This window comes from Ursus americanus, chromosome 6, assembly GCF_024610735.1.
Source record: "Ursus americanus isolate L20-20 chromosome 6, mUrsAme1.1.p, whole genome shotgun sequence".
NCBI lineage: Eukaryota > Metazoa > Chordata > Mammalia > Carnivora > Ursidae > Ursus > Ursus americanus.
In genome coordinates, this window is record NC_142132.1 from 32,410,531 (window position 1) to 32,437,299 (window position 26,769).

Sequence of the window (26,769 nt, forward strand, 5' to 3'; positions counted from 1 at the left end):
TTCATGTTGAACATGTAATCTGTATTATTGTTTGTTATTCTAATCACATTTTCAACCCTTGACGATATGAGTATCAATTAAAATAGCTCTATGACTTAAAAGAAAACTGGTGCATGTTATTTCTAATTTAGTACATATTATTGCAGAAATGACCTGGACCAGACTTTAGATAGGTCAAAGTCACTTAATAAGAAAAACACATATGGACCTGGAAATTTTTTTTTCCTTAAAAGGCAATAATAATGGTACTGATAATATTACCTGCTAACACTTTACTTAATTATCTCCTTTAGCCCTATCAGCAACACTGTGGCCTAAGTAAGATTAGTATTCCATTTTACAGGGATGGAAACTCAGAAAGGTTAAGTGACATGCCTCTTTACTCACAGGTAGTAGATAGTGAGGCCAGGATTATACTTTGGGTACCTGAGGTTAATTTATGCATAAATTCAAACTGTTGATTTCCTCTTTTCAACCGAAATGGGACCAAAACCCGGAAAGTCATAGGATTCACACTGCCTCACTTATTAACCAAGTACTATTTCAAGTCAAGTACTCATTAAGTACTTTCTGTGGCAAGTTAATCCACTAGTGGATGAGGCTGTACAGGAACTGTTTTGTAGTTACTTATGCAGTTAATGGCTTTTTGACTATGTTTGATGATGTAAGTAGAAGATATTAATTGACAAAATCAAACCCAACTTAACAGGAAAAAATGGCTATGCCACAGTAGCTAACAATAGATTTGAGGACATTATAGCTTGGTGCATTAAAATCAACAGAGAGTTGTTATGTAGTGTGAGCTTCGTAATCCCCAACTCTAAGGCCAGCATCATGGACCTTCTTGAGTCCTGGCTCAGGGCACTATACTATCTGGCTTTCCTCTTAACTCTCCAGTCATGGCAGTGGTTTATGCCCCTTCTTGCAGCCCCTCAGCCTGAACTGTACATGTCTCAGTCCTCTGCTTGTCTCTCTCTCTCCCCTCCAAAAAAGCTCATCTCAAGCTGTCACCATCACAGCTAAGCAAATGACTTGCAAATGTATAATTCCAGTTCTGACCTCTCACTCAGATCCAATGCTGATGCTTTTGGGAGCGTCTCCTTGAACATTCCAGCATCTCAAAGTCAAGATACCCAAAATGGATATACTTCTCACTTTCTTTTTATGGTACCACTTTCATCTCCCCAGGTCCCAAACCTTGGAGGCATCTGTTATTCTTCAATGTCCTGGGAAGGGCTCAAATTCATTCATCCACCAGTTGTCCCAAGAATTGGTCCCTTCCATCTCATTTTCATTGTTTTCTCTCAACTATCACTTGCGTGGATGTCTGCAACAGCCTCCTGATTGTCCTCAGCTGTGAGAGACCAAGAAGCATCCTTATAAAATCCTTTTTCGGCCAACATCTGAGGGGTCAGAAAGGCCATTTGGCCCTGGAAGGTGATGTCCACGGTGGCAGTGGGAGATGGGAGAAAGGTGGAGGCCAGCCCAATAAAATGTGTAAAGAAAACACACAGGTTTATACATGTCCTGGAGAAACCTCACACTTCCTTCCTAAGGTCAGTTCCTTTCTGATTTGGTATAAAACAGTCATAGGAACTGGAAGAACAGCTGTTGGCCTCTCTCCCATGAGTCTGAGCAGCAGAGACAAAGGAGGTGCTGGTGCCTACCACCGGACACGGACAGTCCCGGCTGATCCGCATCGGTATCCGTGACTTGCTGCGGCACTACTGCCAGGTCTCCCTGTACAAGCCAGGGCTTCACGCCTAAGGGCACCTTCATTCATATGCCTCCTGCTGGAAAAAGGGGGGGGGGAATAAGGAGGAGGTGAAGGAGGAGCCCTGGGCTCCAGATGCAACACAGGAAAGTGCTCCGGGGCCAGGTCTCTGAAGTGGGATGGAGCCAAGTTCAAATCCCTGCTCCTCACTCTCGAGTTGCTTAACCCTGTAATTAATCTTTCAGAGCAGACCAGGCCATCTGCTCATCTTCCTGTGAACTCCTAGCTGAGAAGGAGATCAAACACAGCAAAGAGATGAAAAGCTGAGGAAAATAAATTTTCCTAAACTTCTCACAAGTAAAATATCATATATGGAATGAATACTTTGGCAAATCTCTGAGGTTGGAAGGGGGTGGGATCACCATGAGGTTCCCTAAATGTCTTCCAAAACAGGACCATTCACTCAGCCTAACAGAGGCTTGGGTTTGTGGACTGGGGCAGGGAAATCTGGAGCCAGAAGGGAAATGGCTCAGGACAACAGAGGGTAAAGCTACCTGCTGTCTTTCCCCTTCTCAATTTCTTAAGGGAAATTTACAGGGGCACCAACTTATAGCCTCCAAGTCTCAGTTTTCTCGTCTTTGAAATGGGGGGCATGATCCTACCTCACCAGGTTGTTTTTGGAATTTCCTAAGATGTACATAAAGCACTCAGCATAGTGGCCGGCCCATTAATGGAAGACATGCATGTGTCCACGTGAACTCTAAGCAGGTTGTCATATACACTGGGAGTGTGTTCTCTTTACTTGTTTGTAGGCACATGAGGGTTGGCACAGGGGGAAACAGGTCATAAATACACATAAGACATATGGCTCCTTCATTCTGTTAAAGGCCCAATTACTCACTGGTGTGTTATTTCTTTCAGGGTGACTTCCTTTTTAAATACGGTTACGGATATAAATATAAATAATACAAGGAGATTATATTCTCTGACACCTGGTGGATCAGATCTAATTACTCTAATTTCTTCACCTAAAGGGACCCAATGGGCTAGCCCCGTGGTGTCTAAAGGAACAATCACAAACTGGAACTGCACTCTGGCCACTCTGAGTGAGTGTTACACTTGTTGACCACTAGTCCTGGGCACCAAAGAGAACTCCCAACATCTTTATCAATGGAGAGCATTTTGAGGTCTTTTTAAGTTGACCTAGACCAAGGGACTGAGGATAGCAGGTAGGGGAGAAAAGATTAAGGTTGCAGGAGCAGTGGGCAGCAAAGCTAGGACTTGAACCCATGTTGTTACCTGAGGAGTCCATTGTTTAAAATAATGCAGATCCTGATTCATGAGGTCTCAAGTGAGGCCCAAGATTTCTGCTGGTTCTGGGACCACACCTTCCGGTGAGGGTTGGTGCTGGTGAAGTCCTTCCAATAGTTTATGGCACGTCCTTCCTGATTCAGTCAATGGCAATTATCATCATTTCTGTTGTGTGTGATACTTGAACTCAGGGAGCTGCAGGTGGCTCTCAGAAACTGGGAAAGTGCATTTGGGTTTTGCAGTCCGTTTTCTGTGAACTTGACCGGCTCACATCAGTGCTCCAGCATTCAAAGGCAGATTCAGGCAGAGCGGGTGAACTGACACCTCTTCAGAGCTGAGGGTCAGACCTCAAAGTACAGTGAAATGAAGATGCAGGAGAACAGGAAACAAACACGGTGCGTCCTGCATGTGGCAGCAAGCAAAGGGTGCGGTGGGAGGCTGGGGTCTTTGCTCCTGCTCCAGGACGGGGGACGGACCTGGCAGGGAAGCTCTTGGCCCTCAAAAGGTGAGTTAGCTCTCTTCAGGCAAAGATGGGAGACAAAGAAGCCATGAGACACAGGTGCCTTGAGGTGGCTTTCAGAGAGAACCTGGAGTCTTGCTACTCAACAGGAGGGCCTTGCCTGGAGGCAGTAACTGCATAGTAGGGAACCTGATAAACCTTCAGAATCTCACCCCACCCCAGTAAATCCAAATCTGCATTTCAACAAGTTTCCCAGCAGACACATATGCACGTGACAGTGTGAGAAGCTCATGTCTCAAGGAATCTCGTTGCAAGTGGCTGACACAGAAACATCCAGAGTAGCGGAGGATGAGCTGGCTGGCTTCACAAACCTCACCCAGGGCCACAAACACAGTCATCATCCATCATTGCAATTATTAATGGTAGTAGCAAATGCAGCTTACATTTGTATAATGGCTTACAGTCAACAAAGCAGATACCTCTGCATTCCTTTGATTTACAGGACAAGCCTACTATTTCCACTTCGTGGATACAGAAAACTAAGGCTTGGAGAGACTGAATAATCAAATCTGAGGTCCCCCAGAGTGGCACTTTGAAATTGCACTTCAAAAATCCATTTCAACAAAGAAGCCTAAATCAAAGTTATTTTATTATACATTGGTCACTTCATAAATACACGGTTTCTCATTAATTTGTACTGAGTAATAGAAAAGATTAGTCTTAGTCACTATTTTTAAAGCAAAACAGGCTTTTTGATTTTAGGCTCAAAGTGATAAAGATATAAGAAGGATTTTTCTGAAAAACAACATCACCAGTATTTGTATCCAGGTAGGCAGCAAGCAGTCACCCCTGGGAACTCTAGTTGTGCTAGAAAGGTGCTCTCTCTAGGTAGCCCTGGGTCCTTTCTCAGTGCCAGGCACTGTTGTCTGGGCCTCCTACACCTTAATATTGCTGTCTCCAGCCCCCAGCAGAGCACCTGCAGAGAGGAGAGCTCAGTAACTGTCACCCAATAAACACATAGAGAGATTGATAAGCACAAAGGAGTGTGACGCGGCCCAAGGTCAAAGGGATCCAAGACCTGGGGCCCTCTGTGGAAAGGTCAGAGGTTCTGGGAGGGATGCGGCAGCCATGTCTGCAGACCCTTCCTCAGATAACTCATGTAATCTCTCCAAGTCCAGACATTCAGGGAAGAAGCAAAGGATGGGAAGAACAGGAAGTCCTACAAGTGGAATCCATTGGCAAGGCTGATCTGGGACCCACTTTTGATAAATGAGGAGGGAAGTCTGTGTTTGGCTGGAGATCACTATTTTGGTCCATCTGTATACCTTTCCCTGCCCCTTCTGGATCCATTTCTCTTCCTTTCCTTTCATCCATTCCTTTCCTGCTCCCTTCCTCCCATCCTTTCTCTCTTTTCCCTTTTTTTTTTTTAAAGATTTTATTTATTTATTTGACAGAGATAGAAACAGCCAACGAGAGAGGGAACACAAGCAGGGGGAGTGGGAGAGGAAGAAGCAGGCTCCCAGTGGAGGAGCCTGATGTGGGGCTCGTTCCCAGAACGCTGGGATCACGCCCTGAGCCGAAGGCAGACGCTTAACCGCTGTGCCACCCAGGCGCCCCTCTCTTTTCCCTTTGAAAGGAAAAGTTGGCATTAAAAATTCCAACTTTCTCATGCCTGAGCTAGAGAAGGAGAAGAAGGGATTTATCTGTGCATTATTCCACTGTGCAAGCTAGGAAGATTAGAGAGACTTTCCAGGCAGGTGAGGTGCTGTATGTGGCTGATGCAGCTTGGAATCGTGGGGAGGAGAGGGTGGGGATGGGAGAAATGAGCTCTGAAAGCCAAGAGCCAGGAAGAGCTGCCATCCAGAGCCCCCTCCTGCTGGGGTCTGCTTTGACTTGGGGCCCACCCACAACTCCAGACAAGCCTCTAGACCAGGGTGCCCTTCACAGCTCCATTTCCCAGTCCCCTCCAGGTTCCCTTGCTCCCCTCCTGCCAAATCTGACCTGTTCCTTGCTAGTCCCGGTCTGGAGAACCATTCTGTAGCTAAGCCTTTGTTCTCGGTATCTCTGGAATGTCTTCTTTGTCCCATCTCCATCTTTTTTGGTCTGTTTGTTTTTATTTTTGAGAGTGTACTAATCACCTTATATTCATTAGATTCATTTATTTTATACCATTCTAATTCTCTGAGGCTAGTATCTGCACTATCCCCATTTTACAAGCAAGATGATGAAACTTAGGAACAGAGGAGGTAAGTCATCTGCCCTGGGTCACACAGCTTGTATATGGGATTTAGGTTTGTCTTTCACCAAAGGGCACACTAACTGTAGCCTCATATGTATCGCTGTACAATGTAACCACATGTTCACGCGTCAGTCTGTCAACTAAATCACCAACTCCTAGGGATTGAGAACACTGCCTTTTTTCAGTTTTTACCCCTGGCTAGAACAAAGCCATGGCCAGTGCTCAGTACATGTTTTTCATATTGTGCTGTATTACAGTGTAATTCCTAGAAGTAGACTAGAGACAGGGTAATAGCTCCAGTCTAGTTCAAATTATGCTTCTCTGACCTCTGAATCTGTGACCATGTAGGGCTGGGTTCTTAGTTGCTCTGTGTCTTGGTTTCTTAACTCTCTGTCCATCTCCATGTTTAGTCGCTCACGATTATCAGGGACTAGGAGAATTGTTTGCTCTTCTTCAATCCACCCCCTTTTGCTGTCCCCAAATTGCCTCACAGTGTCCAGCCCCCAGTAGGCCCTGAGTTGACTACTTAGTGAATGAATGAACATTCATAATCTCTCTGAATCTGCTTCCCCAATTTTTAAAAACATTGGGATCAAGAAAGAAAATATGACAATTGTTCTGGGGAGCTAGATGCAAAGTTACACGATGCTACGCGTATAGAAAACTAATTAAACTGTTTGGCTTGAAAGAGGGACAAAAGATATTGAAAATAGAAATCGAGGTTGGGAACTTAGCAAGACCCTGTCTGTGGAAAATGTGAATGCTCTCTGGACCTTTTCCAACCGAGTTCCTGGATATATTACACACTTCCAGAAGATCTAACTTGGGCTTTAAAATCCCACCAGCGGGGGGGAAAATACTGAATACGTTATAGATTCAGAACACAATCCATTTGTGGGTTTGCAACCGAGGTGTTAAAACACTTGAGAAAAGGACAGAGACCGAAGTTCGTGGGGTCTCATCAGACTGGAGCAGAGCAGCTGAAACAAGACAGAATCCCACTTGAAGACCCTTGAGGCCTCCAGCCCTTCTCCTTGGATAACTCTGAAAGGCGTCCAGCGACTTCCAATTTGGGCAGGGGTTTGTTTATTCTGCTTGGTTCAAATCAGGGCTACGGATCCCTAATGGTTTTCATGTCCCTAAAGGTTTTCCACATTTGGGCAAGATCTATGCTTTATGGAAGCGGAGGAGGCCCTGCTCCCAGCCAGAGGGGCTGGGCCAACACGCCAAGAGCACGCAGATGCCCGGACTCCAGGAAAAGGTTAGCAGCGTCTATCCGCTGGCACAAGCTTGGAGATTTTCACAGTGGTGCTCTGTTGGTAATAAAAATGCCTCCATTCTTAACCAACTGTAATTTTTATTACATTTCATTTTTCTCCCAGTGATGCTAAATTTTCAAGACTAGTCTTTTTCCTGTAATCACTGCCCTGTGTCAATGAAACTACATGGGCTCGCACCAGCTTTTGGCTCTTTATTCTGGGTGAACCATTCCTAATCATTCAGGTTTGTGATTGCCACTCTCCTTTCTACAGAAGATGACTCTGCCTCCAGGCTCTTGACCCCCAACATGCTGCTGTTGGTCTGACCTTCCTAATATTCAATCTGCTAAGAACCTGTGACTCTCTAATGCTTTAGGTCCAGACTTTCACCTTGCTCTCAGAACTGTAGCCACACCTACCAAATTAACCTTATCTCTCCTATTCACCCACTGGATTGTTGCTGAGAATCATTTCCTCATTGTTTCCCAGGCATTGCACTCATTCTGACCTTGGCACCTCATCTCACCTGCTTCTCTTGCCTGGAACAAATCCTATGTATCCCAGGGAGACCCCCTGCTACACCGACCAAAACCCAGTTCAAAGACAACCTGTTTGTGTTTGCAGCCCTTCTCCTCTATGTCTAAACTTCTAGCCCAGCCTCCTACACCCATGACCTGAAATCCTCCAGAGCCTGTGCAAATCTCAGAATACAATCCAGGGGTCCCAAATGTTGATTGCTGCAAGGCCAGGCAGGTGCCATGTGTAGCCGGGGAGGAGTACGGAGCTGGTGTGTCTTATCTGGGGGGTTAGTGTGGGTCAGGGGCCAACCCACGGGGCCAAAAGTGAATGGTGGCCCAGGATTGCCAGAGAAGCCAGAACTCTATATTTTAATGCAAAATTCCCCAATTTTTAAACTACTACAGCTGTCAAAGAAAAATACACATAGCCTGGATTTGGGCCACAAGGGAGGTTTTGCTTCCCTGGTATAAAAAGTAAGATAGGACTTCAGCTCATAGTACTCACCGAGCTTGGCACAGGGTGGGGAGCTAAGTCTCTGTTCCTGGAGGGGGGCTATCTTCAACCTCCCTCTCTAGATCCTACCAGGCTCTCTTCTAAACTTCTTGGAATACAGGTCTCAGAAAGTAGAGGGAGCTGGACTACTAGGCCATTCCCCACTCCGAACCACCACGTACCAGCACATTAGCTGATACTATCTAGGTCTCTTTTTCAGAATAATCATTTATTTTCAGATTCAATAGCCATGATGATTTTACATGTAAATATTTTAATTTGGGGTGCAAAAAAAAAGGGGTAGTGCAGGTGGGGGGGCATCTCTGGTTTATTTTTATAAGAACCATTCTTTAAAAAACACCGTGTGATCACTTTTGCTTAAAACCCTTTGATGGCTTCCCACTGCTTCTAGGGATAAAGAAACGCCGGTATCATCTGGCAGTTTGTTTTGTCTCTCTGTGCCTTAGTTTCTTCATATGCAAAAATATCATTTTTAAATTAGATAATACTTTAAAAACACTTGTCACAACACCTTGCTGCACAGTGAGCACCCAAGACCTGTTAGCCTTTGTGGTTCTGACTTCTCCAGACCACTTTACATCCAAATCTCAAACCTGCCATACTCTCTTCTGCCACCAGGCCTTTGCACATACATTGCTTCTGTCTACGCTTCCAAACCCTCTTCTCGTAGTTTATATATGTTGGACCTTTAGCCCTCGGCTGAAACATCATTGCCTCGGCAAGGCCTTATCTGCTCAGGTCAAATCCCCCTACACAGCCAGGTCCCAATCCTTGATAGCATGTATCAGGTTTTAATCTGCCATTTGTTTTCAAAAATACTTGATTCCCTACAGGTTTCTAAGCTCCATGTGGGTAGGAACAATCTCTGCTCTATTCGTAGCACCTGCCAGTACTTCGAATAAAGTAAATGAATTTTCACCACCAGTGGCCTCTTCTTGGTGTGTTGGGGTATGATAACCATAAGGCAGAGGGTTTCCCCAAAGATAAGGAGGAAATGAGGACTTCTCTCCTGGCTTGAGGGCTGGACAATGAAAGTGTCCTCATCACTATGCTCAGGGAAGAGACCCTGGGTCCCCCAAAGCAGGGCTAATGAAGAGGTTGGGGTGACCCCCTTCCTTCTTTCCCTCTTCTCTTTCCTGAACAACACTGTGAGCCCACTTTGCAGAGATCAGACCTTCAGGACCACTTGCCAACTGGCCTAGGGGTATGAGGGCACATGGGAATAATAGAAACAGACAGGCAAGAAATCATTTCACAGCTGTCCACCTCACTGTGGGCCACCTGATGCCTCCCGACTGGGCAGGACTCTGTCTTCTGTCACTGAACTTCCATCGCACACTGAGCAGGGCTGGGACCAGCCTAAATGATTTTTGTAAAAGATGCATGAAGAACATTCATTGCTGGTAAGTTAACTTTTGGCGCTAGTGATGCTCAGAGGATGGAAGGAGACAGTTTCAAACGTTCTTCCTGGTGTTAGTACAGGTACCTGTGTGTTAGCCTAGAGTTGTGTGCATGTGTTCATTTGTTCATTCACTCACTCAACAAATATTTTCTGGGACCCTTCTGTGTGTTGGGTGCTGTGTGACTTTTTTGGTAGAGACCAATATATTTGCTTAGCCCATTAGCTAATGGGAGTCTCTTCTTCTCTCATTTGGTTGATTCTGTGCTGTGACTATTGGGAAGAACCCCATCTACCCTTATAGGTGCCCATATGAAAGAATGCTTGAGATAACCTTGAAGTGTTCAGATGTCTCTAGGTCAAGGAGGTGGCAGGTATGTAGGAAAATGATCAGTTTTGTAGTCAGATGGACCTCCGTTCAAATCAGGGGTTCCATGTTGTAATTACACACATATGTACACAGAGAGAAAGAGGGAGAGAGATAGAGATGGAGATAGAGATAGAGAGAGAGAGAGAGAGAGAGACTGAATAGGAGAGAACCTGAATGGCTTCCTAGTGGTTAAGAACTTGGATTTGGGAATCAAACAGGCTTGGGTTCACATGCTGGGTTTGCCCCTACTAGCTGATCACCCCAGTTAAATGTTTTGGTTCTAAACTTGGTAGTTTGTAAGTCCAGCTCTTGTGAGTTGCCAAAGTCTCTGAAATTTTGTGTATTCTCAGTTCCCTTCTATGTTCCTCATAATCCACAGAAATATCTCTTTGAAATGGATTTTAAATGAGTCTGCTTATTAATGCAAAAATGCGACTCTGGATATACACAGGTAAAATACCCACCAATGCTACCAAGGGTGCTTCTGGTGACTGTGAAATTCACAGGGAGAGCCTCAGAGGGGCTGAAGCATACATTTGTTCAGACCTTCATAGAATCACTTGTGGGATTAATATTCTAGGAATCACGCTTTTAAAAAATTTGTGGTCATGATGAAATACAGAGTTAATAAGACTTTAAGTACCAAATATGTATTTCTAGTTGGCAAAGTATTTTAGACTTTCTTGAAGATGGTAAAATATCTTCTGTTAGAATTCAGTTCATTGATGACAAAATACTCTTAAAATGCCCACTTAACTATTTAACTGTATTACTAATTTATGATTTCTTGGTTTTAAGACCCAATCCCAACAGAAGTTTAAATAAGACCTAGACTATCTTGAGATATTCCTTTTTCCCCCTTTAAATATTTGCTACTGATCCACACGTTATTATAAACAAATTATAAGCATATTCCATTATGTTCTATAACTGTTCCCATGGACAAGAATTTTCATAGTTCATTTAAAATGAGTTTTTGTTCTTTAAAAGAATAAATAATTCAAAAACACTCAAAAGGTTACATCTACTGCAAAATCTCCTTTAATTTTATGCATCTTCATAAAAACGTATCAATATTAACTTGAACACTAAATTCTGTACCAATCATAGATTTTTAGACATGGCTCCTAATCCCAGGTATAAATGCTTTGTATCTTTTCCACTCTGGAGGGGAGAGAGAATGATATCAACAAAGAATGAAGTAGAAACAACAGAAGCTTCACCATACAGGTGAGGGCTTGTTTTCCTTGGTGAAATAGGGCTTCACAATTCTCCAGGCTCTTAAATGGTTTTAGAAACCTCCGACTTCACTCAAGAGGTATGGGAACTTCCCTCTGAGCCTCTACTCCTGTGCTTATTTCCACTATAACATGTACACCGAAAACCGCATGTTTATCGATCTGTCCATCTCCTCCAGTAGCAAATGAATTCCTTGAAAGTTAAGACAATATCTATTCATTGTTTAATCTCAGGACCTAGCACAGGGATTTGAACACAGTAGGTGCTCAATAAATATTTACCAAATACATAAATGAATAAATGGCCTGTTGCATGAGCCCTAAGGGAAACCTAACTGAAGACTCTATGTGGGCGGGGGGGGGGGCAGCCTGTAGCTACCTCCTTTCAAGTGTCCCTTAAGAAGCTACTGATCTGGGTCCACAGCCGTGGAAACATGGAGGGTGTCTTTCTTTCTGTGTGCATCTGTGACTGAGCTAAGAGCAGGGAGCTTGAATTAAGAACAGTGGAGGGTTGGCATTCCAAGGTGGCAGTAATCATGACCACCACCATCATCCTCAGCATCGGCATCATTACACTTATTGAGCACATATTAGGTGCCAGCTGCTAGGCTAAGTTCTTTATATACATTATCTTATTTAATCCTCCAAACAACTCTATCAAGTGGTGCTCTTATTTTCATTTTATAGATGCCGACACTGAAGCCTCGAGAAGGAAAGTCACCTACTCAAGATAACACGGTGTTGAAATCAAGTCTCAAATTCAAGACAGAATGATGCTCACATTGCATTTCTTTAAATCATGAAACAACACAGAGGCTGACAGTCCTATCAGGACAAAGAGCCTGAAACCACACTTGTCTTATTCATTCTGAGCCCCTCTCCCCACCCTACTTCAACAAAGCCTCTGGTCCTCCCCTCTCTGTCTTTTCATTTGAATGGGAGCCCCAAATGGTCTTCGGTATGGCAGCTGGTAACAATGCTACTGGAAACAAGGGGCCTGAATCCATCAGAATCTTCACATGGGCTCCAAAAGCCTCTTTTAAAACATGATCCATGTAGTATGTGCTCATGGAAATCAATATTCCAACAGTATAGATGAATGAAAAGTGACAAGTAAATGGCTTCTCTTGGAAGTAACCATTTTTGTTTTTTTCTGTGTCTGTTCTTGGGCAGTTATGTCCTTACACTAAAAAAGGTTTATATCTCTATTTCTTTTTATATTCCCTTCCCCTGAAAGAAGAATATATTCAATCACCTCAATGAAAGATGAGGAATTGGGCCCATTTTTCCAATTATTGCAAGCTATATATTTTCAGTTTTTTTTTTTCCTACTGGTAACTGCCTCAGCTTTAAAAACTATTCTTAAACTTCTCTCTTTAGCTTTCGATTTAAATGTATTTCTTGACTCCCCCAGGGTTATCCATCTGCTCTTTATTGTTTTCTAATTAAACTCCCCTCGTTCAGGGTAAATACAACAATTTCTTATTCCAGTTTGGTTTCTGGGGGACATTTAATTACTGACATAGAAAAATCATCTTTCAAGACTTTTTCTTTTTTCTTTTTTTTTTTTAAGATTTTATTTATTTATTTGACAGAGATAGAGACAGCCAGGTAGAGAGGGAACACAAGCAGGGGGAGTGGGAGAAGAAGAAGCAGGCTTCCAGCGGAGGAGCCTGATGCGGGGCTCGATCCCAGAACACCGGGATCACGACCTGAGCCGAAGGCAGACGCTTAACGACTGCGCTACCCAGGCGCCCCAGGACTTTTTCATTTAGAATATCCAGGAGTTCAGTTTTATTTGTACCAAACAAGTTATTTTGGGGAAGGCTTAGAATTTAATTGCTGTTTTGTCTTCAGGTATAGTTTCAAATAACTAACTTGCAAATAGATTTCTGGAACATGGACCATTCTGAGATTCTATACCTATGACTTAACAATTTCATGACCAGCTCAAATACGGAGACCCCAAGCGGCTATCTGGGGTTGCTGTCCTCACCAATCACCTTTCTGAATTAATGATTAGGACTTTTTTTTAATCATAAAGAATTTATTAGTTTCCTATTTTAGAGGTTTTAGCACTTATGCTGAATAATTAGTATTTAGTGAACCCTTAACTTCCTGATTTCCTGAAGTGATGTTGGGGAAGGGGACAGGAGTGGGCAAACGATCCAACAATCCTATTAATTTTTAACCATTAATAACAAATTGGAAGGATACTTTAAAATATTTTATTTATTCATCTGAGAGAGAGAGAGACAGAGAAAGCACAAGCAGGGGGAGAAGCAGAGGCAGAAGCAGACACCCTGCTGAGCAGGGAGCAACATGGGGCTCAATCCCATGACCTGAGTTGAAGGCAGACGTCCAACCATCTGAGCCACCTAGGTGCCCCAAATTGGAAGGATTTGAAATGATTTTTTTTAAGATAATATTAATGGTTATCGTAAGCCCAGCTCTCTTTATCCATACTATATCCATTTAATCCCCACATTCTATTAATTCTACCCCTTACATAGGCCTCTCTGATGCTTCCCCAGGATTCAGACTTTTTGGTACAGAGAACAGTCTGTGCACTGCACAAAGGTGCTTACCCGAGTGGAAAAGAGGTCTGAAATCCAGCCAGCATGCTGTGCCATAAATGATATGCATGGGTATGAGGCTGTATCACCCTGTGGAGGGTGCGGAGGGGGGCCTTTTTGTAATTTTTACCAGTTGCTAAATGTGCCAACAACACTCTACCAGGAACAGTGCCTTAGCAATATCCTCCAAAGTGCCTCTGGTTCTCATTGCCCTTTCCCTCCATCCACCTCCACACCAAGCACACTCACCTGAAGTATCAGAGACTAAGTATGTTTGGGAGTGAAGCCCAGCAGGCTATATTTTGGATGCTTATGCCAGGGTTAATGATGACACTCTTTGCAGTCCCATCCCTTACTGTAGCCAGATGGATCTTTCTAAAAACCCAGTTTGCTTAAATGACACCCTTCCTTAGTACCCTTCAGCATCTCTCTCTCTCTCTCTCTCTCGTTACATACAAAGTGAAATCCAAGCTCTTTATCATTAAATACAGCCCCCCTAGAGACCTATTTTCTCCTCCCAGCCCCAGCCCTAGCCCCAGCCCCAGCCCCATGCCTTCCTATGTAGCTTTTGTACTTCCCAAGCTTCTGCCAGAACAGCCTGGTAGACCAGCAGTTCCCTGAACACAGTGTGTCTCTTCCTGTCTCATGCCTTTGCACCTGTGTGCCTCATTCCCTCTGCTGGTTGCCATCAGCTCTTCCATTTGTCCCCAGTCCACCCTAGGGAGTCTCCCTCATCAGTCAACACTCCAGATCTCTATTCTAACCTATCAGGTCACTCTGTTCACAAGCCTAGTTGGGAAAGAACAGGCAATTATGTTATTATGGGCCTGTGAGTGAGGAGTGGATGGGCTGGTATAGTCAGGGTGGCTCTGGACCCCAAGAGGCAACTGGAGCCTTGGAAGGAGGGGAGAGGAGTTCAGACAGGAGTAAGGGAAGCTCCAGAAATAGCCCTGCAACCATTCCAGAGCCCTGGTGCTGAGAATGGTTTACTGAGACACTGAAAATGGCCTTTGTGCCAGTTCAAAAACTTACTGAATATATTTGCATTTTCATTTTGTATGAGTTTGATATGTTTGTGCAACCTACAGTGTAAATTAGTATTTTCTTTTTTTGGTTCTAAAAGTATCTTATTCAATTAAGTGTTCAAATCAAATACCAATGACTACCTGTTCCTTGATTCTGTGAACCCACCCACCACTCGATTCCATGAAGGTCTATGCCAGAGGGGTCTTTCTAAAAACCTAGTCTGATCAATCACACTCTTCCTTAGAACCTTCAGTGTCTTTCATTACTTACAAGGTAAAATCCAAGCTTTTTTATCATGAACTACAGCCCCCTGAAGACCTACTCTGTGCCTGGTCCTGTGCTAGGCAAGGTGTGTATGGGAGGAGGATGAGCATCAGAGCTTGTGACTAGAAAAAACGCCAAACAACTAAAATGAGTTGGAGACAGACACTGCCCCTGGGGAGCTGCAAACATGTCTCCATCATAGCGGTGACCATGAGCCTTGGAGAAGGTTGGTCTAGGTCGTCTGCACACATCTACTGGCTGTGTGACTTTGGACAAGTCACTTAACCTCTTTGAGCTTCAGTTTCCTGGTGCTATAATTTCCTCCTCACAAGACTGACAAAAGGACCATCTCAGTTTCCTAGTACTGCTGTTAACAAGTTACCAGGACTGGGATGGTTGCTAACAACAGAAATTTTTCTTCTCCCAGTTGTAGAGGCTAGACATGGAGAATCAGGGTGTTGGCAGGGCCATGCCTCCTTTAAGACTCTGGTTAGACTCCTCCCTTGCTTCTTCCCAGCTTCTGGCGGCGGCTGGCAGTCTTTGACGTTCCTTGGCTTGTGGTTGCGCCACTCTCATCTCTGCCTCCATCATCACATGGTACTCACCACAATGTGGGTCTGCTTCTATGTCTCTTCTCTTCCTCAAACAGGAAAAGCCTGGGTTTGGGGCTCACTCTCACTGAAAATGAGCTCATCTTCACTTGAGTACCTCTGCAAAGAACCTATTTCCAAATCAGGTCATATTCATAGGTACTAGGGGTTAGGACTACAATGTATTTCTTTTGGGGGACACAAGTCAACCCACGATAAGCACTAAATGAAATAATGCAGAAGGGCTTGCTGCATTGCCTGGAACATGGTATGCACTCAACCGGCTGCCTCACACTACTTCTGATTACCTGTGTACCCAAGTGCAAGGTTCTTAATGTCTCTAGGCCTCAGTTTCCTCATTAGTAAACAGTACCTCCTTCGTTGGACCACTGAGTGGCTTTCAATGAAATTACACAGGCAAAGCACTCAGAGCAATACCTGGCACCCAGCAAGAACTAATAAAATGTTAACAAGTAGTATTATTGTAATTCTACCCAACTCTAACCTGCCCACATGCCCAATTTTCTCTTTACAAATGGAAGAGTTTAAAACTTCCGAGATAACACTAATGGGGATGTCATCTTGAAGAAACTAAAAAAAAAAAAAAAAAAGTAATTCCTCTGCTTGAACCTTCTTCCCCTTCAAAATATAGATAACTGTTTTGGCTAAAAAAGCATCATGTCTCCAGTTACATTTGAGGTACGTGACTTCACCCTCCCCTGGTACTTTGGAAGCAAGTAAGGTTATAAGCAAGGTTATAAGCAAGGGTGCAGAGACACAGTCCTCAGTCACACCTGGCCATGGAGTGATGCACTTGGGTCACACGCGGTGCTTTACTCTGAGGTTACGCTTAGGTGTGTAGTCACAATCCTCGGTCACACCTGAGTATGTTTAGGTCACACCTAGACATGGAGTCACATTCTTGGGTCACACTCAGGCATAGCGTCACAGTCGTGGATGACACCTGACTACTGCGGGCCCAAGGCATAGGGCTTTGTCCTATACCCACCAAACTTACTGACCCCGTGAGCTATAGACCCAACCATCAACTGTGTAGCCCAGCACTTCATAAATCTCTTGGTGGGTAGCAAGAGCTACCTCAGTAGACCTAAAACCTAATATTACATTTTTGTTGGAGTAAGAAATATTATTGTTCAAGTTGAAGACTTCCAGATGTAACCCCTTACATTCTCCCCAGAGGTGACACAGCACTCGGCCACAGTGAATGAATACTTCCTAGTTGATTAACTGGTATGGAAACATACCCCAAATTACATAAAGCATACTTTTAACCACCAAGAAAATAATTTCAAGGCCACAAAACTAATAAGTCAGAGGATTTCTTTAAATAAACTTAAATCTGGGAATCAGAAGTATGTATATGCTGCCTTCCCCTGCTTGGTAGGCACGTAAACGGTAATTGTTTTGATTATGAGGAAGTCAACTAAGACAGCCTTTATAAACTAAATTATTTATGAGGTACAGTCACATAGTTCAAATGTGTATGTGTATTCTTATTACGACTTCTTGTTTTTATCCTTGAAGGTATTAATTTTAGAAAAATACATAAATAGAATATCCTTATTGCAATAAAAGAAAAATTTATTAGACCTTTCTATCAGAAACAAAATACTGTCTACTTTCAATAAGAATATTAAATATGTGGGGCACTTTTTGTTTTCATATTAATATTTGATTTACACTCTATATATGACCAATAACTTTAAGATAGTTATTCTCTGCATATACATACACACACTCAAACTGGTTAAAATGAACAGTGGAGTTTTCTTTTCTACTACATAATTTAAATATGAATAACTAAGCTTTGTCCTGGTTATATGTAAATACTTAATCCTTTAATTTACAAACTTACTTAGCAACAGTTTGAGAAGGAAAAATTGAGTTTAATGTACCAAATTTATTATATTGGCTGGTACAATGTGCATACTTAAAAACACTTAGCTGCCTTCTAATGAAAAATCCTTTCCCTTACCACTATTTTTTTCTAATTAACTATCAGTGCTTTACATTAATATCAGCGATCTCACTTCTTTCTCTCCCTTTTTACTTTATCTCGCTTTTGTTATTTTCAGTAGAGAGTACACTGGAAAAAAAAAAAAGAAACAAAAGCAGGTAATGGGTTTAGAATACCTCCTGATTATTGAGCCAAAAGCAGGTAATGGGTTTAGAAAACCTCCTGATTATTGAGCCAATTAATTCTTTCGACCGTCACTGGTATAGGGAGTTGATCCTGAGATATTCTAGCAAGGTTAATGGGGAGGGGGAGAAAGGGACCTAGACCAGAAGTAGATGGTGTAAACGCTCCATTTCCCATTTTGAGACAGCACACCTTTGCAATACAGGGCACACCCCTGCTAATCAGCGCTTCATATCAAAAAATGTTTCTGGTTATTTGGCAAACTTTCAACTTCATAGACAGACCATCCTTGGTGGTCCTGAAGGCAGAAAACCAGGAATGTTTGTGTACTGATTGTCTGCTGTCCTTCTAGAGTCACCTGTACCATCAGAGGTGTGGAAGCTCAATGAGTTATTGAAGAGTCAGCTGAATCCTGTAGTCTGTGGGAAAGTTGCAAGGCTGCAGAACTCTGGCCAATCAAGCCTTGAGTCCCCAGTTCCTGATTTGTAAATGCCTTGTGACTCACGAACAAATGACTGGACATTTTCTCTTCCTATTCTCACCTACTGCAGGCTGCTCCAACCCTCATCTGGTAATCACAACCACTTCCACAAGACGAGCTGACTTGTGCCCCCTCCTGAGGTTCACGTGAAAAGCTGTTTTCATATTTCTTTTTCTACAACCTCGATTCTCTCTAACATCATAATAGACCTGGGACCAAAGAACTACATAACATCTTCTTCCTCTTTTAAAAATTTTCTGTTCTTTTTTTTGGGGGGGAGTTTTAAATACATATAAGATGTAGCATATTAACCACTTTTAATTGTATATTTCAGTGGCATTAGATACATTCACACTGTTGTATAGAACTCTCCATCTTGTAAAATGGAAACTCTATACTCATTAACAATGACTCCCCATTCCCTGTCCCCCGCTAGCCCTTGGTCTCTATGATGCTGACTGTTCTAAGTGCCTCATATAAATGGAATCAAACAGTACTTGTCTTTTCCCCTCCTTTTTCTCTACCTTTCCCAACTCCCTTTAATCTACTTCAAACATGACCTCTCTCATGGGAGAAGTCATTCTTTTTAAATCTCTTCCTTACCCTTTTCCTTTGGGGGAAAAAAATTTAACCCTGCTCGGCTTCTCTTCCCTTCTTCATTCCATTTATAAGCCTCCATTAAAAAGGGGGGCGGGAACTACTGGGGTAATAATTTTCTGATTCTTTTATATAGGTATAAGTTTTGAAATGTGATTAACCATACAAGAGAACTAGATGCCAACTCTAAAATCTCTAAAATGGCCCGAAGTTCTTTTCAAAATCTTCATAAAAGTTTCAATTTAACTCTGTTCATCTTGATTAAACTTATTTCCCTTAAGCAGGAAGTGTCTTTTAACTCATTTATATTGCTTTTTCTTTGGAGGCTGATTCACAGTATTCCAATAATAGCATTTGAAGAGAATAAAGAGAATACACTTCCCTGGGAAGTGTATAGATTTCAACCATGTTGTGGGTTAAAGAGGTTTTTTAGGACAAGAGTCAACCAAATCACAATGTTTAATACTGTGTCTCTAGGAAAGTATTCTCAGTTCCACACAACTCCTGAGAAATGAACTTCTGGAATAAAGTTATTTATAAAATGGGGACTGAGTCTGTGTTATATACTTCCCAGAGATTTTCATTAGCAATACAGAGCTGTCGGCCAACTCAATGCCACAGGACACACAGTGAACAATGAGAGAAGCAGACAACCAGATCACAGCGCCAACATGTCCTCCAGACCCCCTGCTGGAGTAATGGGCCAATAGTCAATATGCTGAACCTACAGACTCTATAAACATTCTATAATTCTGAACACCTATATGGTTTTTTAATGTATTTTCTTCCACTGCATGTTAAAGAAACATATGTTTCAGCATGGCACATATAGACTTTGAAGACCCCACGGGAGAGGGCACTGAAGTTGGAAAAGTTTTCCAAGAGAACAAGTCAGAGCTACAGAAGTAAGCCTGGAGCAGAAGCCAGCCAGGTAATTGTATTGTTCCGCAGAAGCTACTTACAGAGGGATATAAAAAACCATTAAAGAGCTACAGAACAGAAAGTTAAAGAAACTCCCAACTCTTGCATAAATTGACAATTTTAAGATAACACATTAGCTGATGGACCAATGAATATCTGAGCTGGGAATGTTGATCAAGAAGTTCTGATCTTCCAACAGTACATTAAAAGGATTATCCATCACGATCAAGTGGGATTCATACCTGGGATGCAAGCGTGGTTCAATATTCGCAAATCAATCAGCGTGATACATCATATCAACAAGAAAAGACTCAGGAACCATATGATCCTCTCAATCGATGCCGAAAAAGCATTTGACAAAATATAGCATCCTTTCCTGATTAAAACCCTTCAGAGTGTAGGAATAGAAGGAACATTTCTCAATCTCATAAAAGCCATCTATGAAAAGCCTACTGCAAATATTATTCTCAATGGGGAAAAGCTGGAAGCCTTTCCCTTAAGATCAGGAACTCGACAAGGATACCCACTCTCGCCACTATTATTCAACATAGTACTAGAAGTCCTTGCAACAGCAATCAGACAACAAAAAGGGGTCAAAGGTATTCAAATCGGCAAAGAAGAAGTCAAACCGTCTCTCTTCACAGATGACATGATACTCTATATGGAAAACCCAAAAGAAGCCACTCCCAAACTATTAGAAGTTATAGAGCAATTCAGTAACGTGGCGGGATACAAAATCAATGCTCAGAAATCAGTTGCATTTCTATACACGAATAACGAGACCGAAGAAAGAGAAATTAGGGAATCCATCCCATTTACAATAGCACCAAAAACCATACGTTACCTTGGAATTAACTTAACCAGAGATGTAAAGGACCTATATTCTAGAAACTATAAATCACTCTTGAAAGACATTGAGGAAGACATAAAAAGATGGAAAGATATTCCATGCTCATGGATCGGAAGAATTAACATAGTTAAAATGTCCATGCTACCCAGAGCAATCTACACTTTCAATGCTATCCCGATCAAAATACCAAGGACATTTTTCAAAGAACTGGAACAAACAGTCCTTAAATTTGTATGGAAACAGAAAAGGCCCCGAATCTCCAAGGAACTGTTGAAAAGGAAAAACAAAGCTGGGGGCATCACAATGCCGGATTTCGAGCTGTACTACAAAGCTGTGATCACAAAGACAGCATGGTACTGGCACAAAAACAGACACATAGACCAATGGAACAGAATAGAGAGCCCAGAAATGGACCCTCGGCTCTTTGGGCAACTAATATTTGATAAAGCGGGAAAAAACATCCAGTGGGAAAAAGACAGTCTCTTCAATAAATGGTCTGGGAAAACTGGACAGCTACATGCAAAAGAATGAAACTTGACCACTATCTCACACCATACACAAAAATAAACTCCAAATGGATGAAAGACCTCAATGTGAGACAGGAATCCATCAAAATCCTAGAGGAGAACATAGGCAGCAACCTCTACGACATCGGCCAAAGCAACCTTTTTCATGACACATCCCCAAAGGCAAGAGAAACAAAAGATAAAATGAATTTATGGGACTTCATCAAGATTAAAAGTTTCTGCACAGCCAAGGAAACAGTCAGAAAAACTAAGAGGCAGTCCACGGAATGGGAGAATATATTTGCAAATGACACTACAGATAAAGGACTGGTATCCAAGATCTACAAAGAACTTCTCAAACTCAATACATGAGAAACAAATAAACTAATCAAAAAACGGGCAGAAGATAGGAACAGACACTTTTCCAATGAAGACATACAAATGGCTAACAGACACATGAAAAAATGTTCAAAATCATTAGCCATCAAGGAAATTCAAATCAAAACCACACTGAGATACCACCTTACGCCAGTTAGAATGGCAAAAATAGACAAGGCAAGAGACAACAATTGTTGGAGAGGATGTGGAGAAAGGGGATCTCTCCTACATTGTTGGTGGGAATGCAAGTTGGTACAGCTACTTTGGAAAACAGTGTGGAGGTCCCTTAAAAAGTTAAAAATTGAGCTACCCTATGATCCAGCCATTGCACTACTGGGTGTTTACCCCAAAGATACAGACGTAGTGAAGAGAAGGGCCATATGCACCCCAATGTTCATAGCAGCAATGTCCACAATAGCTAAATCGTGGAAGGAGCCGAGATGCCCTTCAACAGATGACTGGATTAAGAAGTTGTGGTCCATATATACAATGGAATATTACTCAGCTATCAGAAAGAACGAGTTCTCAACATTTGCTGCAACATGGACGGCACTGGAGGAGATAATGCTAAATGAAATAAGTCAAGCAGAGAAAGACAACTATCATATGATTTCTCTCATCTATGGAACATAAGAACTAGGAAGATCGGTAGGGGAAGAAAGGGATAAAGAAAGGGGGGGTAATCAGAAGGGGGAATGAAACATGAGAGACTATGGACTATGAGAAACAAACTGAGGGCCTTAGAGGGGAGGGGAGTGGGGGAATGGGATAGACCTGTGATGGATAGTAAGGAGGGCACTTATTGCATGGTGCACTGGGTGTTATACACAAGTAATGAATCATCGAGCCTTACATCGGAAACCGGGGATGTACTGTATGGTGACTAACATAATATAATAAAAAATCATTAAAAAAAAGAAGTAGTTCTGATCTGGGGGCACCTGGGTGGTGCAGTCAGTTAAGCGTCTGGCTCTTGGTTTCCACTCAGGTTGTGATCTCAGGGTCATGAGATCGGGCCTGGTGTCGGGCTCCACGCTCAGCATGGAGTCTGCTTAGGACTCTCTCTCCCTCTCCCTCTGCCCCTTCCTTCCCATCTCTCTAAAATAAATAAATAAATCTTAAAAAAAAAAAAGTTCTGATCTGAACAGGGAAGTACAAATAGCAATTGAGAACAAGTTACTATCAGGGCAATAGACACGCTAAGGAGCAGCCTCCTTTTTTCTCTCCAAAGGTCTGTGTAGGACTGGAGGTAGCTGCCTTGGTCAGGGAGGCTAGAGATCCATCCCTTTGCAATTAATGGAGAAGAAAGAAAGCGGGTTTTATTGACTTTTGTTTGTTTGTTTGAGGTCTCATGTTTTGGGCCAAGCCATTTGTCGCAAAGAACATTAACTCCCTCTCTAAACTCCTTGAACTCTTAGAGCCACTTTCACATTATTTAGCACTTAACTCTCCCCAGTCTCATATTATTCTTCGAATACTTGGTACACACAAATCTGGCCTCCTCGTTAGGATCATAAACAACTTAAATGCAAGTACATTGACTTGCACTTCATTAGAATCTCCCATATACTACACACTGCTGGGCACAGATGGGGTATCTGACAAACACAAGTTGATTAACTCACAGGATGAGGTCCTCACATAAGAGTCACAAGCCTTAAAGCAACAATAACTCCACATACCAATCTCAGCCCAACTTCCCAGGAAGAGCATGGATGGAGAATGGAAGTTTGGCAGTCACCAGGAGCCACAACGGGATAGAGAAATCCTGAGTCCTGTGCATAGAGGAAACTGCTTACTACCTAGAGACTACAAGCTCCGTGATAGCAGGAACTGTGTTTTGTTCCCTACCTAGTACCAAGCACCTATTAGAGGCTCAGAAAACATATGCTGAATAAATGAAAAACACATGAAACCCTTCAGTCTCTTGGATTAGAGTCCCCACACCTTGTGGTTTCCTTCCTTCATCATTTATCACCAGCCCCAAAAGTTAAAATGACTCCAGAAAACAAACCAACATGGTACCCACACAGTACACAGGGAGGTGTGTACTTCCTCTTGGGCGGGCCCAGAGTGTGTGGTGGGGAAGGGGAGGTAGGTCACTGGCCTGCTAGCCACAGGTCTGGGGCTTGCTGTGGAGGGACAATAGCTGTTCTCCTTGAGAGAAATGGCCGGATGTCAGATCAAGCTCTTGGCAGCCCCCAGGCAGTGGAACATTGCTCTGCGTGGTCCCCGTCTGGCTGGCAGCTTCCTGCCAGGGAAGGCTGCCAAGCGGGTTGTGACAGCTGTGCAGTGCACAAATCTCCAAGGTTCTTTGGTGCACTGCCATTTCTGACCGGCCTGTCTGCTACTCGTGGGAAGTAGCTGGGAAGTTCTGGTGCTGAGGGACCCCATTTTCCATTGGCTTTCATTTTTTAGCAGGATGCCTGACTATCCTGTTTTTTAAGATGGGAGTCATTGGAAGATGGTCTTTAGCTTTCCTGGTCAACATGAACCTATTCATTCTTTGTGGGAAGAACTACATTTCGCTCTGTTCCATATCAGTGTTGGTTTTCACTGTGACCACATGACCACACTTGTTTACAACCATCTTATCACAGTAATTGACAACTATCATATAATACCACTAGGAGAAACCCTCTGTCTGAATAATTTTTTTAAAATTAAAGATAGTCTTGTAACCATTTACTTCTTTTGAAAAAGAAATGTCAAAATCTAAATGCTTATTACTTGGAATGTTTACACCTTAAAGGATTTTGATAGAGGACTACCTTTTTTTTTATATAGTTTATTTAAGCAGCAACCTTTATTTAAAGTTGCCAATAAGTAAACTCAATTTTCCATCAGGAGATGCATAAATGTTAACTTAGATTCCTTCCTGCACTGAAAGATGAAAAGTTAAAAGTGAAATTTCAGACATTACCTTTTAGCATCATTCGTCCAGTAGAGCCTCCAAAAGTACTGAGTAGGCCACTTCTTGCTCCCAAAGACGTGGTTGCTTCTAGGAGAGAACCCGTGATGTACTGAGATATGGATGTCCTTTGCAGGGTGGCACGGTACTCACATATGGTGTCTCGGACACACTGCTTTAAGCATGGACCAACGCTAATCCTTTCATGGGTTGTCTCAGAGGCTGGGAGCTTTGTGAAGACATGGAGAAGAGATCCAATAGTATTTTCTATTTCTTCTCCCCTTCGCACTGCATTGTAGATCTGTGAATAGCACAGAGTACAGGAAGTATTAATCTAGTTTCTTAGAAAAGCAAATTAGTTTGTTGACAAAATGCCAAGATGACTTATTAAGAAAGAAGGCTCAGTTGCTCTAAGCGCAAACACTCTTGAGCACTGGACTCATGCATTAACCTGAACATTCTACAGACACCATTTATTTGGAAAAGCTATGTGCAGTTATGAAATCGGCCATTCAAACAACCCTGCTATCAAACAGAGCACTTACAAGTTGTTCCAACCAAAAATACATTCAGCTCGAATTTCTCCTCCTCCTCCTTAGTAGAGCAAAGTGCTTCTGCAGAGCGACAAAGTCAAACCTTCCCTTTTTGTCCTTTTGGACTCTCCTGAGTGTCTGACTGTCCCAGGTTTGTCTGCCTCCAAGGAACACTTGAGCCTGACATTCATGAGGAATCTTTTCTCTGTGCTCAAACTGCAGTGAGGATGAGAAGGTCAGGGGAAGGAAAAGTTCTGTATTTTTCTCTTGGGCATAATCCTTCAATCCATCAGCTTGGTTCAAAGTCTTTGAATCCTTTTTTCCTCTTCATCCTGTCTCATCTCCCACATCCAATGAGTTAACAGATCCTGCCCACTCTTCTTGCTCTCTCTCTGTCACCATCCTGATTTCCTCTCCCCTTTATCACCTGAATTCTCCAGAATTATCTCAAGGAGATTGCACAATTAGGACAGGCTTCCACTCATAATTCCAATACAGTTGTTCAACAGGCATTTATAAAGATCTTTCTCTGTGGGAAGAGGTGTGCTGAAAGATGGGGGGCATGCACAAAGAGCAGCACACACCTGTGCTGAAAAACTGCACAATCTAATTTACAAGGTGGGGCCTGAAATTATGAGGTCTGACAGTATCACAGGGAGCGTCTGGGTTTTGTGAAGGTCTCTGGGAAGCCTGAGACTTCTGGAGAGTATATAAACAACAAGGAAGAAATACAACATGGGTGAGTTAATTTAATTTTCTGATAGTGGAATAAAAGTTGACTATATTGTGTTGTCTCCACCTTGAGCACCTTGCCTTGTCATTCATTCATCAAATCAACAAGTAGTTATTTTGTATTTATATACCAGTTATGAATCAGGTCCAGGTAAAGACGACAGCTTTTCCCCTCAGAGAGTTCAAACTCTAGTAAGCGAGAAAGATAGATAAGAAAGAGTTCATAGTAGGGTGAAAATGGAGGTCAATCCCTCTAACGACATCAATGAGTACCCAAGGAAGAGAAGACCCTCACGTGTCCTCCAGGCTGTGCACGTGCCCCTGTGATGCTGCGCACTCCAAATCTCACCTTAACCATGACCCACCGGCACTCAAGAGGACACCCACTGAGCTGTGCTAGGTCCTTAGGAGACCCTATAATGTTCCTAGAACACCCCTGATATTCAAATTGCACTGACTCTAACTGGATTTGTACTCTGCCTTCCGCAGCCTACTGGTATATACTTGCCACTTGAAGGAAGAGTGTGAATTCTTGAGCTTTCATTCTTTGTCATTAAATTTCTGGTGGCCAGTGTGGCCATGGAGATGGTGTGCTAGGACAGAAAGAGCCTCGGCCTCGGCGTCACGTATGTGCGGTTGTACAGCTAGCTCTGCCTTGATCAGCTAAAGAGAGGGTCATAAACATGAACAAGCTGACTTGAATATTTAGAGAAAGCTTATTCTTCTGTAAAGTGGGGATACTGATGCCCCTTCCTAGGGACGTTGCAGGATTCACCAAGACGATACATGTAAAGTGCTCAACGTAGTGTCTACGAATGGCACCCATCATTATGGACAAGAAGAGAGTGGACTCTCCCATCCTTAGGGAATAGCAGGTGGTTGTATAACAACAGAGCACAGTCTATGAAATTCACCATGATGGGGTTATACCCTTGCTCTTATGTGCTGCTTGATACTATCATCTTAACCTTATTTGGGTGTATTGCGAGGGCAAACTGGGGTTGAGAGTTGCAGAGCTCAGGACATGCCTTTCTTCTCTCAGTTCCAAATCATACAGGCAATCTCCAACACACTAAGTCTCAAATGAAACCTTCAGAAGTTTAAATGCTCTAGAAGTTCAGAGAAAAGGACCCACTGTGAGGTTTGATGGCTAAGGAAGGCTTCTGAGGAAAGCAGATTTGAGCTGTGCCTTGGAAAACAGGCACGGCTCTAATCAGAGCA

General features: G+C 42.8%; 1 protein-coding gene across 7 annotated transcripts in view; it reads right to left on the minus strand.

Moving 5' to 3' along the window:
• Positions 1-26,769, minus strand: part of PLCE1 (phospholipase C epsilon 1) — a 303,155-nt gene that overhangs the window by 143,888 nt on the left and 132,498 nt on the right. For all 7 annotated transcript variants that reach the window (XM_087862892.1, XM_087862890.1, XM_045810048.2 and 4 more), the window contains exon 3: positions 24,296-24,584. In XM_087862892.1, coding sequence (XP_087719018.1) covers positions 24,296-24,584 — 289 coding nt within the window. The remainder of the gene's footprint in view (positions 1-24,295; positions 24,585-26,769) is intronic.